Raw genomic sequence first — 18,138 nt, 5'->3', positions numbered from 1 at the left:
AATATTATATAACATTAAGGGTACTAATACATTTCAGTTAAATATTAGATAGTGCTTATTGCTTATATATTTATGTATAGACACAATTTAAATTTTTTCAAAAGAATTTATTAATTTTTTTTTTGTTTATTTTGTTTTATAGTACAAAGGATATAAGTTTAACATTAATAATATATTTTTTATACATATATTAAATTAACATTTTGATCTTTTTTAAGATAGAAAATTATTTATTTAGTAACTGATAAATGATAATGAACTAATAGTTTCATATAAGTTCTATAGAATTTTTAATTAATTTCTTTATGGCTTGAGTGAAATTTGGACAGTAGACAATGATATATGTATTACCAATTATTAATTGTTTAAAAACTTCTTTTTTTCTATTTCAAAAATTTTTTTTTATTTTCAATATTATTAGTAGGTATTGGGTATTGATTAGGTGATACAATAGAGACTTCATATTCATACCTCAAACGTGTCTATGAACGTCAATTTTCCATAGGCCTACACACAAGTAAACATAAAAATACGCCGCTGATATTAAGGTTATTGATTGTATTTCTGACTGGTTTATCTGGCTCCATGTTTCCCTTTCAGTTGCGATGCCTTAGAGTTCATATAAATTCTATATCTTTATTCAATTTAGAAATAAGGTTTAAAAATCTTATTTTAATTGTATTAACATACAAAACGCAACCTAATGTTTAAGGTAAAAACTTTATTTAAATCTATTTTCATACGTCAACAATATTGAATAATATTAAATTAGTTATCCAACTGATAACAGTCTATATCTAATTTATATATTTATAAAAATACAATATATGTAGGGTAAGTACCTAGGTCTTAAAAGTATATAATAATAAACATAAAATAAACTGAACACTTTTACAAATGCATAAGAATACACATTTTAAACGATAAATTTGATTAAATAAGGCACTTATTTTACATATTGAATAAAAACAGCAGAGCTACGAAATAAAAATCTGCTTTAATTTTACCATATTTACAATACAAGTACGTAGTAGGTATAAGTATACATTATATATATAGGTACACGCCTAATATTGCATTAAAATATATTAGGTCAGAATACTATGCAAAAATGTATGGATTATAAGTTATAACATAGTTTTTGTTAGTTAGAAACAAAATGTTGGCTTCATTGGTAATTTAATTTTGTTCTAACTATTATGCAATGCACTAATACCTATAGTATTACATTTGCTTATTGCTTATAAATTAATATTGAAAAGGTGTCTACAATTATTTAATATATTATTGAGACACTAACATTAATAATAATTGACATTATATATTGAGAAAAAAACAATTTGTACTGTAGTATATAATAATATAAACAAATAATCAATGATTAACTAACTTCATCAAATTTTAATCAACAGGAGCAACCTTTTTGCGTATCGTTTGGGGCACTGTTTAATATTACTTGACCCTTTGTTTTTAAGTATGTCGGTTTATATTGAGCAGTGTACTTCAAAATCTGAAATAAATGTATGGTTTTAAAACTTTATTATTAGACATAAAATATTAGTGATTATTGTAAATTCGTTTACTTAATAAATAAAACATAATACTGTAAATTTAAAAAGGCATAAACACGCGTGCACAAAGTATTCAGGCTTGACTGTTGACTACCGATTATGGATTATTAATATGTTTTATTTTTTTTTTTGTTACATTGTCCGTTGTCGATTGTTGATAGACCATAAATCATAATATATCGTATCATGATATATGGGTATTGGGTAAGTAGTAAAAAAGGGTAAGTTGTAAAAAAAAAAAATCAGAAATTATGATTTTATCTTGTACATACTATAGTTATAGGAGAGAGACCTTTGTGTTTTGACTATAATGATTATTATAGTAGGTAATAATGCACACATTGTACACAGACTCAATGACATTTCTATAAAAATATAATTATAAATGTATATAAGTATTATGATGTATTTATAGTAAGACGTGAAGACTGGGTACCTATTGAAGTATAAATCAGTGGTGTCATTTGTGGTGAGCAGGGGGGGGCATTTCCCTCTCCCCCTTGACAGTAGCAGGCCGGGTTTGTGCTATAGTTTTAGACCGCAAGTCCGCAAGCATGATTCATGACATCCATGTTATTGCTAAATAAAATTTAACCATGATTCGTGGCTTGTGCTAATACGTAAATAATCATAGGGTATCTGTATGACTGTATGTTTATTGGTTTAGCCGGTTTAGGTATTATTTATAGCTGTGGAGAAGGAAACAGCTTCACTAATAGATTTGAATCAAGCAGTTGGCATGTTTGGAGTTATGAAAACTAGAAGATACCTTGTTATTGTCTAGCATCTAAGCAATTCTTAAAAAAACATAAATTATTAATAAATATTTAATAATTTATTGTATGTTTTGTTTTATTTTTTGTAAATACCTTTATACTCATATTTTGCGCAAATAGGACATAAATTAGGGTAAAATTCCCCTCAAAATAAGTCGTCATATAATAGATAACAGTATTGAGTAGGTATACAGGATAATATATACTCAATGTTAATATGTAATATTGGGTATCTCTCTGTCCTCTACATATTATATTATAGTACATATTATATATTTATTATTTGGTTATTGTTATATCTCAAAAAAATGTGTTACTTATGCCTAGAGTAACCACTGTTATCTCAGATAACCGTAATAGTAACTACTATAGTTACTAACTAGTGTGTATACAATTATGAAAGAAGGCTGTTTGTACTGAGATAAAAATGTAATTGTTAGAGAGCGATTTTTTTTATGGGCGATCAAAGCTTTTGCCCCCTCTCAAAACCTGAAATGATGCCACTGGTATAAATATCGAGTACGAAATCGTACGGCCGGCGCATATCAACAAATAATATAAGTACCTACCCACCTAAATTGAAAAACATGCGTATAATAAGTAGCGTAATACCGTACGCGTTTTAGCCGCCTAAAACTTCTCAAAATATACCTTCCGCACAACTATGACTGAAGACCGGCTAATGGCTATCATATTTAGCAATATTGAGCATAGAAAGCAACATAGTACAAACAATTAATTGTAATAACGTAATAAGTAGGTACATTTGCATTAATGTAAACTGTAAAGCGCAGAAAATTATTGTAATATTCTTTACTATACCAACTTACTTTTATTTTTATATATAATAAAAAATATAACTTTATACATGAATTATTTTTGTATTGGATTAGAATACTTAGAACTACCTTCTACTGTGGAAATATTATTGAAAAAAATAATAGTTTTTTTAGTTATTGTAGAAAACTAAAATAATATATATGTACCTATATATATAAATCTTTCTCAAAATCTGAAATACTTAAAATTATTGAAATGTGATAAAATACCGCAAATTTAAATGTGAATACTCAGAATCTATCTTGATGTGTGCACACGCTTAGGTTAATCAATTAATAGTACCTATAGGACATATAGGTACAATAGTAAAAATGTACGACCGATAACAGACATTTTCAAGTGTTATAATAATTATTGATATAACTCATTATCTCATTGAAATATTTTAAAGTATAAATTGTACATAACATGAACATAATGTTATTATGGTGTGTATAAATTGTAGTTGATGTATAATTGATACCTACCTAATTTTAATCTCAAATCGATCAAACTGTAAGTGGATAATGTGTAATTGGTTCGATAATATCCACGATGTTTAGAAAAAAAATTTGTCAATTATTATAATATAAAACTATACAGAACGACCTGCGATAATAAAATACTTATAGCCGGTAGGTACCGCCGATTCACTATTCACGTATCTACCTAGTGCGTTTAGAAACCGTTCAAAGTAAGTATACCTACAACGAATATTGAAGTGCTATCTATAAGTGTATTTACTTTATTGTTTGTAATATAACATACCTAGGTATATACAAAAACAAAATATACCTATACATAAATTACCTATACATTTAATGTACCAGGTTAGGTTAACCTAACCTAACCTATATATAATATATATATATATTATATATTATCTTAATCTTCTATAAGAATATGGTTATTGGTTAAAGTAGTAAAAATACTTGTAATTATAAATATAGGTACCATATAGCCATATAGGTTTATTTGAGTATTTCACCCACAATATTGATGGTTCATTGTCCATAGTTTGCAAGGCCGTAACTGGAAATTAATTTCGGGGGGGGGGGAGTTTAAGTTAAAAAAATTGTGGTTTGATTAAAACAGAGATTGAAATAGTTATTTTACTACCACATAATATAACAAGAAAACATTTCGGGGGGGGGGGGGGAGGGGTTTGAACCCCCCAGTTATGGCCTTGATAGTTTGTCAGATTATATTTAATAATTTTGTAATTCACAACTACCAAATAATTATAGTATAATATAGCTGCATAGGCATAGTTTATACATGGCATAATAATTCTGTTAAAGGTAACTAGGTAAGTTACGTACTATAATGAAGTTAGTTTGTGACATATGTCCCAGGAGATAGTTGTATAAATATTCTACGATATCTTAAAAAAAAAAAAAATGTCATTAGGATAATTAACAAACCGAGTAAGTAAAGGTAGATATTCATAAGGTAGATATTCATATATGAAAAATATATTTTTACTGGCTTTAAACTATAAAGTAATTTAATTATATTAAACACACAAACACTATAATGAGTCCATTATCCATTAATAATAATTATCAACCTGAATGTTTTTGTATGGGTAACAAAATATATTATACATATATATATATATAAGTTAGTAATTATATAATATTGTAATAGTAATCAATGATGTATACGTAACAAAATTAATATGTATTTATATGTACTATGCGTATTAGAATTTCGAAATATTAGAACAGTATAATTTATAGTTACCTGAGACACAAGTGTTTTTGCCGCATCATCAATGTGAACGTTTTCTTTAGCTGACGTCTCATACCAAGCGGTGAACATATTTTCTTTGCAAAATTCGTCCATCTTGGCTACACTATTCACCATACCTTCTTTAGTCTCATCACACTAAAAAACAACGAAATAAATTTAAAAAATATTGAATTATTAAATAGGTTTGAATTTATTGTAAATACCTACTTTATGAGCAATTCATACTTCGAAAATTTATTTCAAATTTCGAATATTTCATAATTTATATATAAGGTATACATTAATTTAGTGTTATGTAAAATTGTATAAGTTGTAGTTAACTAAATGTTTGCTATATATTCCTTATTTGTACCCCTCTCTATAGGCCTATAGCTCTAAAATCTACTTATACGGTTTTGATATTAAATAAGTAATTCCAGTAACGCAAAATAAAAACATTTTGAAATAATAAGTCATTATAGGTATTCATTAAAAGGTACTTACCTAATTTAATTGTACTATTATTCTTGTGTGAAAATCAAAATAAATGACATAAGTCACAATCATATAAAGTGTATGGTAATAATATTAAGGTTAGGTACTAATTCTTCTAACTTTCATAAATTTTTAGGGTAAATGACATTATATAAGCATACAAGCATACGATATAGTACTCGTATAAAAAATTCTAATGAAAGTTTTAGTAAATAATATGTATCTGAAATTAATAAAATTAATCAGTTGTGAGCTAATGGTCCCTTAAACATGATTTATTAACCCACGATATTTAATGAAGCATTAAATTAATCAATATTTTTATGCAACCATAAGTATCTAAATAAACTACCAAGTGTGTAACTGAACACATAAGCCTATAGGTCATGACACAAAATGCTTATCTAAAATGATAACAAATTAAAAGAAATAAAAAAAATTAACAGTAAAATATCTGAATAACACATGTATAATTGGTGTGTAAATCAAATTAAAAAAAAGGGGGAAGTAGGTAACCACTTTGCTGTACAGTATAGATGTTTACTATTAGGTTTTTGTTGAAAACATTCCATATTAATATATTATATTATACTATTAATATTTAATTAGGTATTATACCATTAATATTTGTTTAGGTATTATAATAGAATATATTTACATCATAAATAAACTATTATTAGAAATAAACATAGCAATTAGGTATTTATTTAAAATTTTCAAAAATAAAATATAGTTATATAACAATTTTACAGCATTTTACTTACTGAATTATTATAACAAATGATGATTTTAGTAATTATTAATAGTTATATAGCTATAGATTTGTATTGTATTCTTTCAATGCTATTTATAAATTATATTATAAGAATAATAAGCATGTGTTAAGTGTTAATTGTGTTTAAACATTAATGTTTTAGTTATATAAGACAAATGTATTTTAATTATTAATTGTACTATCTATTTATTAAATTTTCATTTTAAAATGTAAAATTATGGGACCTCACACGAACATGTTTAGTAGGACACATTATCTTTTGGGATAAAATAATATATATATATAGGTATATTATAATCTTTTTTTTAGTATTTGAGTCTTTTAGACTTACTGTTGAATAGTGTAAATAGGACCGTGGTACAAAGAAGCAATAGCACAAAATTAATTTAAATATTGTGAAAATGTTATTGTGTGTAAAAAATATAATAATAAATGTAAAAGTTTCGAGTTCCTACAAATTATAATATTTTTGAATTGCAACGAAAAGACTAAAATCATTACTCTTTGTTGAAACACCAAATTTAAACCAAATTTGATCATATCTATAAAAGAATTGTATTTATGTATTTTTTTTTTATTTTTTAGTTTCAGTATGAACTACTTGTGTTAAGTTTTCAAATTGTTTAACCGAGCTTAAACATTTTTATCCACATGTTAAAAAAATACTAAAAAAATTCACAACCATTAAATGTTTACAAATAACTTAAATTGAGTCTAAATATTTAAACGTTAAGTAGTAAAGTTTGTACCTACTTATTTTAAATTTTAATATTACCTATATTTGGTATTTATATTTTTATTACTTTACGCTTCTTTTTGTCTCTCAAAAAGTTATCTAGTAGTTTTTTACACAAACCCATTATTTTATTATTATCCAATTATATATATATTTACTTTATTTGCAAGTAAGACGCATGGTATCGGTGTACCGTCTTCTAATGAGACTTTTGCGTCCAAGTCTTGTTTCCACTTGGTCACTGCGTCAAACGTAGCTGGTCGCGTGACATCGAAAACTACGAATGCTCCAAGTGCGTCTTTATAATACACCCGGGTCATGTTTCCGAATCTTTCCTGACCTGTAAGTATATAAAATACGAGGTAAATTTATAGATATCTATCGGCTTTAAATTATTAGAAAATGTATTTTAAAAGGAGGAACTCAGTTGCTTAAATATGGTACGATTGCGTACTAAATAAGCTCCAATGTTATCATATTTATAAATTATTCAATTTAAAAATATCACAACCAAGTTAAATATATTTTATTGTTTTATTGACTCAATTAAACAATTATAATAATTAATAATATAATTAAACATCATTATGATAATTATTTTTAAAAAATGTAAAAGTATTATAAATATAAGTATTATTAAATTAATTTTCTCTAGGAATATATACTTAATTAAAGATAAAGACATCTACAAATTTGATATTTCTTATGACATTTAAAATTTTATTTACTACTAATTCACTATACTCGGGTGGCAATCAGTCGAGTATATATAGCTATATTATATTATTATATTATGTAAGTATTAAACAATTAAACAAACACGTGTGTATATAAAACAATTGTCCTCCCAATATTTATTTTTCTATTTCTAAAGGCTGGTAGCTTTTTTATATACTCGTAGGTGTAGATATAATTTGTAATTACATATTTTGTGTCAATATGACCATGCTTATCTAATATAAAACGTGGTTAAATTAACAATGTAAATCTATTGTAACAAATATTATTGTGCGAAGAGTACCTAAGTAATGTGATTTAAACGACCATAAAAATTTAAATAAAAAAAGAGAAAAAGGAAAACAACAAATATTTAGATTTAAAAATATTAATTTAAAATTTAGGTCCATATTGACGTTTGACATTAGTTGTTTAAGATAAATTAATGGTGGTTGCACGAGTAACGTAAGAAGTGAATAGTGGTTCAAATTAAACGTCGAGATATATTTTTTTAAATATATAATATAACAAATAAGTGTATAATAATATATTATGGAGCACCGTTACGTGTTTTTGGGTTAGGTTAGGTTATCTAACCTTGTTAATTTTATGGAAAACATGGTGGCTTATCCAAGACGATATTAGAGTAGATTAAGTACAATGATTTTTATAACGTATAGATTATATGCTCACCGGCTATGTCCCATAGTTGTAATCGGACGACGGTATTGGAATCCCATTCAAGCGATTTCAACGCGAAATCTACACCGATTGTTGCGCGATAGTGTTGCGAGAAGAACTTGTGCACGTATCGTTTGATTATGGAAGTCTTACCGGTACCAAGCTCGCCGATGACTAAAATCTTGAACAGGTATTCTGTAGGAGCCAATGATGAATTTCTCGACTGCTCGTTAAAACGTAACAAAATTGAATTTATTAAAAAAGATTTATATGATTAACATGCCTACTATTATACTGCAGAGTGATTTACCAAGCATGCTTACGGCTTATCCTATTTTATCTCCTTCAATATTGCAATTATTCGGGAATTGATTTTGAAATGTTTAAAAATACTTAAAGAATATATTTTAAAATTCTAGTGATTTTTATACTACCTAATTAAAGAATATTTCGGAAAAATACAATTTTTCCAACTATTAAACGACCACCCTTCTTTTCTACTGTAAATTCTTTAGCGGACAATTTTTGTGAAATGTTGATGTATCACAATATTAAAATTCATGCGAGTAGTTTATTAGTTATTTAATTTTGTGTACTAAGGGGTTCTAAACAGCCCACGATAAATGATTTATTGAATAATAATGATAATTTTTAAGGATTATAATATTATTATCAATATAAATATTTTAATGACTGAGAAATTATTTGTTTGAATTTTGAATTAGGTACATCAACATTTTGAAAAAAAATTACCATCTAAATAATTTACAGTAAAACGGCAAGAAGATCTCATTTGAAAAAGATAAGTTGGTATCATCATTAATCACAGACCACAGTGCACTTATTAAGTAGGTAATACAAAAAAAATTTAAAAAAATTGAAAATGTGGCAAGAGTACCTATTTAAAAAAAATTCCAAAACCGAAATTTGAATAAAATGATTATTAAAGGAAAAAATGGGAGTGACCATGTTTGATGAATCACTTTGTACCTATATAATAATTTTGAATATTTTTATTTTTGTACAAAATATTATACCTAAATTATAAAATTAATTATTATTATATTTTAATTTTTACTTCCGTAAAAGTGTAATACGTGCAGCTAGTAGCTACCTACAGTGTACATCATAAACTAGGATTTTGTGTTCTAGTTTTGTTACAATTTTATTATCTGAATTTTGGTTCATGATTAGAGTAACGATGTTTTATATATTACGTTGATACACATAATTCTTATTTTACGACCTTGAAATGAAAAATAAATCAATCTATAATATTATCAAAATATAATAAATATACAATTCGTTAAATGTTATATATAATCATTACTTAAACTTGATATACCGCCATTATCATTTATAACTTTGAATTTGAATATGAATATTATAATTTTGAATAAACGTCACGCATTATATTAAGTATTATCTTTATTTAAAACTCAGCTGTATTTGTATATCATGATAAATTGATAAATTATTACTACTATTTAACGTTTTAGTATTTTATAGATTATGGATTAAAATTCAAACCATTGCGATACCGTTGATACCCAATGATTTATGATAGTGAAAGACACAGTGTTTAATTACTCAATGTATATACCTATATATATATTTAATTATATTTTAATTTATCATAATAATGCCATTTTTATCTAACGGTTATTAATAACGTACTTATAGGTAAGTAGTCTACTTTCGGCAGAGGTACCTACTATCTATTTCTAGGACCACAAAAATGATAACCTAAAAAATTATAAAATACCTATAATATAAAAAACTGTACAAAAGTAAAAAAGTTTCAAAATCACTTATTATTATAATGTATTGTTTTAATTATAAATGAATAATTGTAATAATTATAATTTATAATAATACGCATAGCAAGCCACGAGACACAGATGTGCTGTGCAATGAATGTGTTATGTATCTAAATATTATAATTTAGTATAATATGTAATAAACTAATAAATAATTCTAAAAAATAAATTAACTTAATTTATACTTTAAACATATTGCCATGTAACACGCAGACATATAATATAGCTATTGAGAAATAATTTCATAAAAATAAAGTTTGAATCTGTATAATGTAGAAGTGTTTTAAAACAAAATAATATATACGACATTATTAGTCCATAAATAATTGTAATTAAATACCTTATCATTAATTTGCTATTAAAATTTGAACATAGGTGTTTTGTAACCCAAGAAATAATCGGAGTCTATTTATTTATGTACTACTCAGTAATAGTCATATAATAGTAATAATATTATATTACAATATATTATTTTAGCAGGTGTTCTATTATTTTAATAAAATTTAAATAAAATTATGGTTCTTCAGTAAACATAAAATGCATACATTATTCATACATATTATATATAAATATAAATAGGTATTTGAACATTTTAATAACCAACATCAAAAGTATAAAATATTAATTTATATTCTATACGGATTTACTGAATTTCTTAAGTAAAATAGTCGTATAGTTCTCGGTGATTGTTGTATAATGTTGTACAATGATGTAATATAATAATATATGCAAAACCAGAATTTGAATTCGCATGTGTTTTCTATTTTTTTCAATATTAAATGTTGTTTTTAATTTTATATAGCTTTACCACTTAAGAAATGAGTTTTCCTGGTGTACGCCTATTATATTACATCTCGTAAAACATATCTATCGATCTTTTTTCTTCCTGCCTTTAATAATTTAATAAATGCACTAGTGCGTTTACTTTCGATTTGTTTTTATATTAAGTCTACCGTTCACACCAATAATATACGAGGAAAAACAATATTGTTATTTAATTTATACTATACCTATAATTAATCATATACGTCTATATAATAATAAAATAAATATATATCGTTTCATATTTATAAATAACCTATTTACTTTTAATAAATGCTATATATTATTACGTAATTATTATTCTGATAACTAGGCCCTAAAAAAATGTATACATACTTTATATTTAAAATTATAAATATTTAACATGAATTTATGACTTTAAGATAACTATTCAGTAATAAATAATAATAATAATAATAATCAAATTTGTTTTCAAGATATGTAGTGCAAGCGATTGAAAAGAATCAAATGATTCGTCTAAATATTAGTTTTTATATTTGACTTATAAAGCAAATAAACCATAATTTATTTTAATTAATAAATTATCATATTAATAACTCTACGTAACAAATAATAAACATAAAACGTAAACATGTAATGATTAAATTATGAATTTTATAAATATAATATTTTCGAACGTGGGAAGTTGGTACGAATTTCAATTATTGATGGTAAAACTATATTAAGTTGAAAGTTTTGGAACTTTGACTGAAGATTATAACCATTTGTAGTATTACAGTTCATAAGCAACCGAAATATAAGGTTTCAATCAATATATATAGGCAGAACGTCCACATAACATAATATGCTCACCTATAATATTTTGTAATGGGCACCGTTAAATAATGTTACGAGCAAATAAAATAATGTGCGAGGGGACATTTTTTACTATAGAAATTACAATTAATTAATGAAAAAGTCAGACAACAGTATTAAAATATTATATAATATATATTATGTGTACCTACACATATGTATATATTACATACCTGTGTAACGAGTTGAATATATTCATGGGGTATGTGGGTTTTATTTCCCCTTGTGAGTTTAAATGTATTATACACATACCACGTAATAATTATACATTATACATTTATACTAAAATAATAAAATCACGATTTTCGTTTGGCTACGAGTTCTAAACGGAAATACACAATCTATTATATTGTATTAATATTTAATTGTATAGCTATATGTAATTATAAAGGTACCATGAAGGTCCGTTCTTAGAACGAAATACTCACCGAAAAGTCTATGTCATCGGCCGAACTTTCCAAAAGCACCCTGTGCTTGTACGCGCGCGACTTAAATGCCATAAATCACGGAATCGAAGAAAATTAATAAAACTGTGTGTATAGCAGTAATGACTGCTGCGATATTATAATAACATATATTTGGTATATCGTATGTAGGTACTGTGATAAACTGTCACTCAGGTGTTCGGTTGAAAATCGACGATTGAAATGAAAAAAGTAACTCTTAATAATAATATACTAGTAAAATTTAATATAATATTAATACATTAGACATACGCGAAACACCAACGCAACATGTACTGATCGCACAATCGAAGAGTGCACTCTATTACTATACTCTTCTCTTGAAAATATTGCGCAACGTTTAACATTTATGATAATATAACTGCTGTAGTTATTAATATTTTTCCTCTCCGTTCGATTACGTCTGTGTTAAGCAGTTACATCATTATAATCTACGATAATACTACTACTACTACTACTACTACTACTGATAATAATAATAATAAATGTACCTATATGCACATATATTAGTACATTACTCACCACAACTATATACACACACGCACACGTGCTCATCAGTATTGTTAAGTACCTATTTGAGTAAAAGTATTTTAATACTTTAAAATTATTGAATACTATCGTGGCTATATATGTAATTTAAATGTCGAAATTACAATGGAAATGTATGGACGAACATGGCGTATAAATAATGTTACAAAATAGTAATGACTTAAATATAAAAAAAAAAAAATTATAAAATAATATAATTTAATATTATAAATAGGGAGATTTTTTTTTTTTGAAAAATTATTTTGAACGTTTTTAATAATTATTTGAATAGTATTTTTTAATACTTTATCAAAGAACCTATATTATTATTATTAAAAAAACCGCTAGTTATAAAACAAAGTTATACGTACACACTAACACACTATTATACACAGTACACGTGCATATTATAAATAATATGGATAGTGTATGCTGAGTGTACTTAGTATTTACACATATACGAGATACTCGTGGTAAGTAATTTAGAATACCCGTAATACATGCATAAGTCGATTCTACATATTATTATCGTGTTTATAATATTACGATTTACGGTATAAACATATAACATAATAACACGGGAATATTATAACATCGATCTAAACTACGGTTAATCTATAATGTAATAACCTATAATAGGTAGGTACATATTTTAATATTGTGTATACGGTTATATACGATAAAGCGTAAAAACAAATAAAGATATGTATAGTTAGAAAATATTTACCATAATTACTGTCGTCGTAGTAGGTTTATTTTTTTTCCCGTAAGTATTATAATATTCTACAATATTATTATTATTGTTGTTGTTGTTGTTATAATAATTACTACAACACTAGCGCACGCGAGTTGTACGAATTATAAATTCGCCGGTTATTTATCTGTCGTGGTATAGGTACAACACCGGACCGAGCTCAACGCATCAACCTCAACATAATAATGATATAATTATATATTACGCGTAAGACCGTTAACGATATTTGAGTAATAATTATTGTCGGTTCACTGCCGTCGATCGTCGTCCAGTTCACTCCAAAATACCGTCTTCGGACTCCGAAGGCGTCCGGTGAAACACGAACATTCGTCGATGCGAAAAAAAAAAGCGAACGGTCGACCGTTCCGACGTCTGTGGCGGTCACGGTGCGGCTGGCTAACATTGAAACTCAGACCGCCGTCCACACTCTCCACCTCCGCACGATAGCGTGGGCTCGGCCCGTAGCCGTTTCCTCGTCGGTTGTATAACGTTCGGGTGGCAGCGCTAGACTCGGCGGGCGGCGCATGGTAATAATATAAGGGAGCCACCACCGCGACCGGTGCTACGCTTCCGCCACTCGGTCTGCAGCGGACGTCAACGGTCGTAAGAAATATATTATTGTGACGGCGACGACGACGACGACGACCACGGTAGACGGGCCTTTCCGGAGCACCACCGTGGTCCGAGTCGAACAAACAATGTAGGTAGGTACCTAATGTTTTAACGTTCCATATCTAACCGGCGTTTTGTGACCGACTTGTACCAATGCGCGATTTGCTATATAGGCCATTACGGACCGCGCGCGCGCGTCAAGCAAATACCAGCTAACACGGTTACATCAAAGGTAGGTTCTAATATTATATTATTATCTTATATGATTTATAATGAAAGGATTTGGACGTGGTCGTTGTTGTTGTTTTTGTTGTCGTCGTCGTCATTATCATAATATATCGGCGAAGGATCAAGACCGAATGGAGACTGGAGAGAAATATAGGACTGCGGTGCGTATACAAGAGATTACGGACGGTTGCGAAAGGATGGCGACGGTGTGTACGACATACCAGAAAACCGGTTATATCAATATATGACGCGTTACCGTGAACCATCGCCGCGGCGAGAAGTTTTTTGAGATACCTAATAAGTTGTAATATATTATTATATACCGGAGCAGTGTAGCTCGTATAAAATGTCTATAAAAAAATAAATTATAATAAGCAATAACCGATGAACATATATTTACCAGACCTTCAGAATATTGCTATAATATACGTATACCCGATGAATGTATAGGTCTGAGCTCGGAATGTCGTATGGTCGACGGAATAATATAGTTTCCCACGAAAGTTGACATATTATACACCCACGCAATTGAATATTATTGTGTTTGTTTATCCCCTACAACAAAAGTCGATATCCCGCCGGATAACCGACATCGACCATCAGACGACAAATGCGTACACATATTTTATATTACCGTTCTCGGGTTACGATGATATCGAAGCGAAGACCGACAACATCTTATATACCTACCTGCAGCAGTAGGTCGATGTATTATAATATTAATATCGTGTTTGTATTTAACACAGAATATTATATTATTATTTAATACTGTACGGGATAAGAACCGTCGTGTGTTGTTTTGGTAAAACATAATTATATTATGCTTATACGAGAACCGGCTCCACGACCATCATCTCGACCATCTCGTTTTCGGTTGGTCGGCGTGATAACCTTTCCGTCCTCGACGGGTTTTCGTCCGTTGTTTGCCACCAATTATATATTGTTTTTGATCGTGTGTATAGTCGCTATTAGTATTGTATGTTACATTATTTATTGTTGTTTATCATAGGAACCGTACCGATAAGATGCGCGTCCGCCTGCACAGATAAGATTATTGATTTTAGACTGCCGAAGGTGGCGTTTGGTCGTCGCCACTCGCTACTATTATATTGCACCAGTTGTATTATAGCTATATAGCATAATATCGATAAATTGGTTTTTAATATTTTCGTAGAGGTCGGTACAACATGTTCCACGCTGTGACACAAATACATAACTATTATACATATGGGTATATATAAAATACGATATCACATTGGACACGACATAATATTATATAAAAATTAATATAACTTTAATGAAGTCATCATCTAGCTTTTTATATTATTTCAGATCAAATAAATAATTTAATAATTCAATTTAACAGTAAATCTGATATGTAGTGAGTAAGTTGTAAGCTGGCAAACGGCTAGGTGCTACATATTGGGTGCTCTTGTAAGATATTTATGAGGTTTATAATGTTTATACAGGCTAGTAATCAGATAATTTATGTAAAATATTAGTAATACGATTTAATATTATATATAACATAGGTACATAACTGCAGTTGCAGGTGTGGTCAACAAGAAAACCTTCACAAGCCGCACCAAATAGTCAAAATTAAATTGATAATGATTATTTAATTTATTATAGTGAACTAGATTATATTTTAGTATATATATATATACTCTACAAATTATTAAAAAATATTTATATTTTCCTTATAATTATATAATGTTAGAAGTTAAATGTATGATATTGAATTTAGATAAAATCACGTTGAATTATTAAATTATGATATACATTAGTAGGTATTGGATATTAAATATATTAATTTTCAAAATTAGGAAATATAAATTATTTTTATTTATTATTTTATCATATATATAATGAATTATAAATTTAGTGTTCTATGTAAGCTCTACCCCCTGCTATATGATTTAATAATAAGGGATAAACATCGACCTATACAGAATAAATACCAAGAGACGCTCTTTCCAACATTGTACATTAATACATTATTCCATCATAACATTTTTAATAGTAACCTATATAAAATTACAGTAGTTAATTTCAGTATGAGTGTTTAATGATAAATTATAGATATGTAAAAATAATTCAAATGCAATGTTTTATAACGATGTATATATAATAGACTATTAAGCCGTTTTGCAAGATATTGCATCCCGTTTAAAATCATTATTAAAATGTATAATATATAACATAATATAGATTAATGTAGTAATAGGTCCCAGCTGAGAAATTAAATAGTAAAAATAAATATCATATATTATTTTGGTTGAAGAGAAAATTATTGCAGTTAAAGTCTTATATACTACCGTATCGATGTTTTGCTGTACGTTATATTTATAAAACTTGATACGTATTAAGTACTTATATTAAAATATATGGACAGATTCCCTATTTCTAATATATATATATATCTTATAGAGTTATACGTAATGTAGCATTACAATAAATTACGGACTTTTCATAGATGGTTGTTATTTTATATCATATAATATTGGCTGCCGTTACTCGGTATTTTTTTAGAATAAATAAATATGTACTGCAAAAATAAGTATGATAACATTAATTGCTAAATCATATGATTTTATGGATATTTTGCTTATAATTTGGTAATTTAATGATTTATTATCAGTGTGATTAATAGAGCTTGAAATTAAAATCTTAATATGATATTATAAAATAATAATCATAATTTAAATTTTAAATACCTATCAATTTTATTAAAAAACATATATAAGCACAAAAGCGAGTATGACGTAAATTAAACATTTAGGATGTAGTATAAATAGTATATAAAAGAAATAGATGTATAGATAAAATTCCATTTGGTACATAATATATTAATATTAATTGTAAATTTTTAATTTATCATAAAATAAATACAAATTTAAATTGTGTACAATCTTACTTTTAATTATTTTATTAACATATTATCATAGTACACTAAATTACTAAAATATATGTTTAATGTTAAAGTTTATAATAAATTATTATTGTAGTTATATTAATTTTGTAGATATTTACGTACTACTTGTAGACTACCTATCTTGAAAGTTTCAATATACGATTAACAATAAAATAAAGAAAAGTATCTAATTTAAAGTTCGTTTTTGAGAACTATAATATAATTATATGAAATATAATTTATAATCGATAAATATAGATTTAAAAATAATTTTTAAAGTAAGTATACTTTTTATTTCATTAAAAACATTGATTTATTTTCTAAAATTGTTGGTGGTTGAATTATGTAGGTAATATATTTATTTGTTTCATTACTTTAACAACTTCGACCATTAAAAGTCTATCAAATTTTTCAATACACCTCTATGTCAGGAACAATGAAAGAAAATATACAAAACTTGAAAAAAAAAATTATTTACTTATACTTACATGTACTTTACATTATTTTCTTATATAATCACTGTTTTCTTCCGCACATTTTTGGTTATATGAAAAAAGTTTCTCTAAACTCTATCGGTAAAGAGTATGTAATTTCTGACGAACCAGTCAGTAATTTCGATGCTTATTGTTTGACTTTTGAAAAATATTGTCCTACCATAAAAGTTTATAATACAAGAGAAATAAAAACTTAATAAATGTTTGCCTTTGGATGTTCACTTAACTAAAAATTGTTATTAACTCTTCATCCAAATTCATCGTTAGATGAATTTGTTTTTTGGGTTATAACAAACACTGATTACCTAGATACATGATTATATAAAAATAATATAGAAGTATTCCTTAGACAATCTTTGAGAATACTGTTAGTTCATAATTT

At 26.7% G+C, this 18,138-nt stretch overlaps 1 protein-coding gene across 2 annotated transcripts; it reads right to left on the bottom strand.

Annotated features, from left to right (window-relative positions):
- Positions 1–978: 978 nt before the first annotated feature.
- On the bottom strand, positions 979–14,095 carry LOC132932096 (ras-related protein Rab-38-like). Of its 2 annotated transcripts, none has more exons than XM_060998313.1 (5): positions 13,482–14,095; positions 8,317–8,527; positions 7,065–7,246; positions 4,913–5,056; positions 979–1,510 (listed from the first exon to the last, which is right to left on the bottom strand). In XM_060998313.1, exons 1-5 carry the CDS (start codon positions 13,482–13,484, stop codon positions 1,406–1,408), a joined length of 645 nt encoding a protein of 214 aa, XP_060854296.1. In that variant the 5' UTR covers positions 13,485–14,095; the 3' UTR covers positions 979–1,405. The 2 variants fall into 2 exon arrangements, with proteins under 2 accessions (XP_060854296.1, XP_060854294.1); XM_060998311.1 differs by lacking the exon at positions 13,482–14,095 and adding an exon at positions 12,191–12,515.
- Between the last annotated feature and the right edge of the window lie 4,043 nt (positions 14,096–18,138).

The sequence above is a fragment of the Rhopalosiphum padi genome, chromosome 1 (genome assembly GCF_020882245.1).
Source record: "Rhopalosiphum padi isolate XX-2018 chromosome 1, ASM2088224v1, whole genome shotgun sequence".
Classification (NCBI taxonomy): Eukaryota; Metazoa; Arthropoda; class Insecta; order Hemiptera; family Aphididae; genus Rhopalosiphum; species Rhopalosiphum padi.
This window is presented reverse-complemented; position numbering and strand designations above follow the sequence as displayed.

Bases quoted from the DNA above. Each gene is read 5' to 3' on its own strand.
- LOC132932096 (XM_060998311.1), bottom strand. From the start codon at position 12,262: ATGGCATTTAAGTCGCGCGCGTACAAGCACAGGGTGCTTTTGGAAAGT. The intron at 7,247-8,316 runs GTGAGCATATAA...ATATACTTACAG, and splicing joins ACAACTATGGGACATAGCCG to GTCAGGAAAGATTCGGAAAC. The intron at 1,511-4,912 runs GTAACTATAAAT...CATTTATTTCAG, and splicing joins CAAAAACACTTGTGTCTCAG to ATTTTGAAGTACACTGCTCA.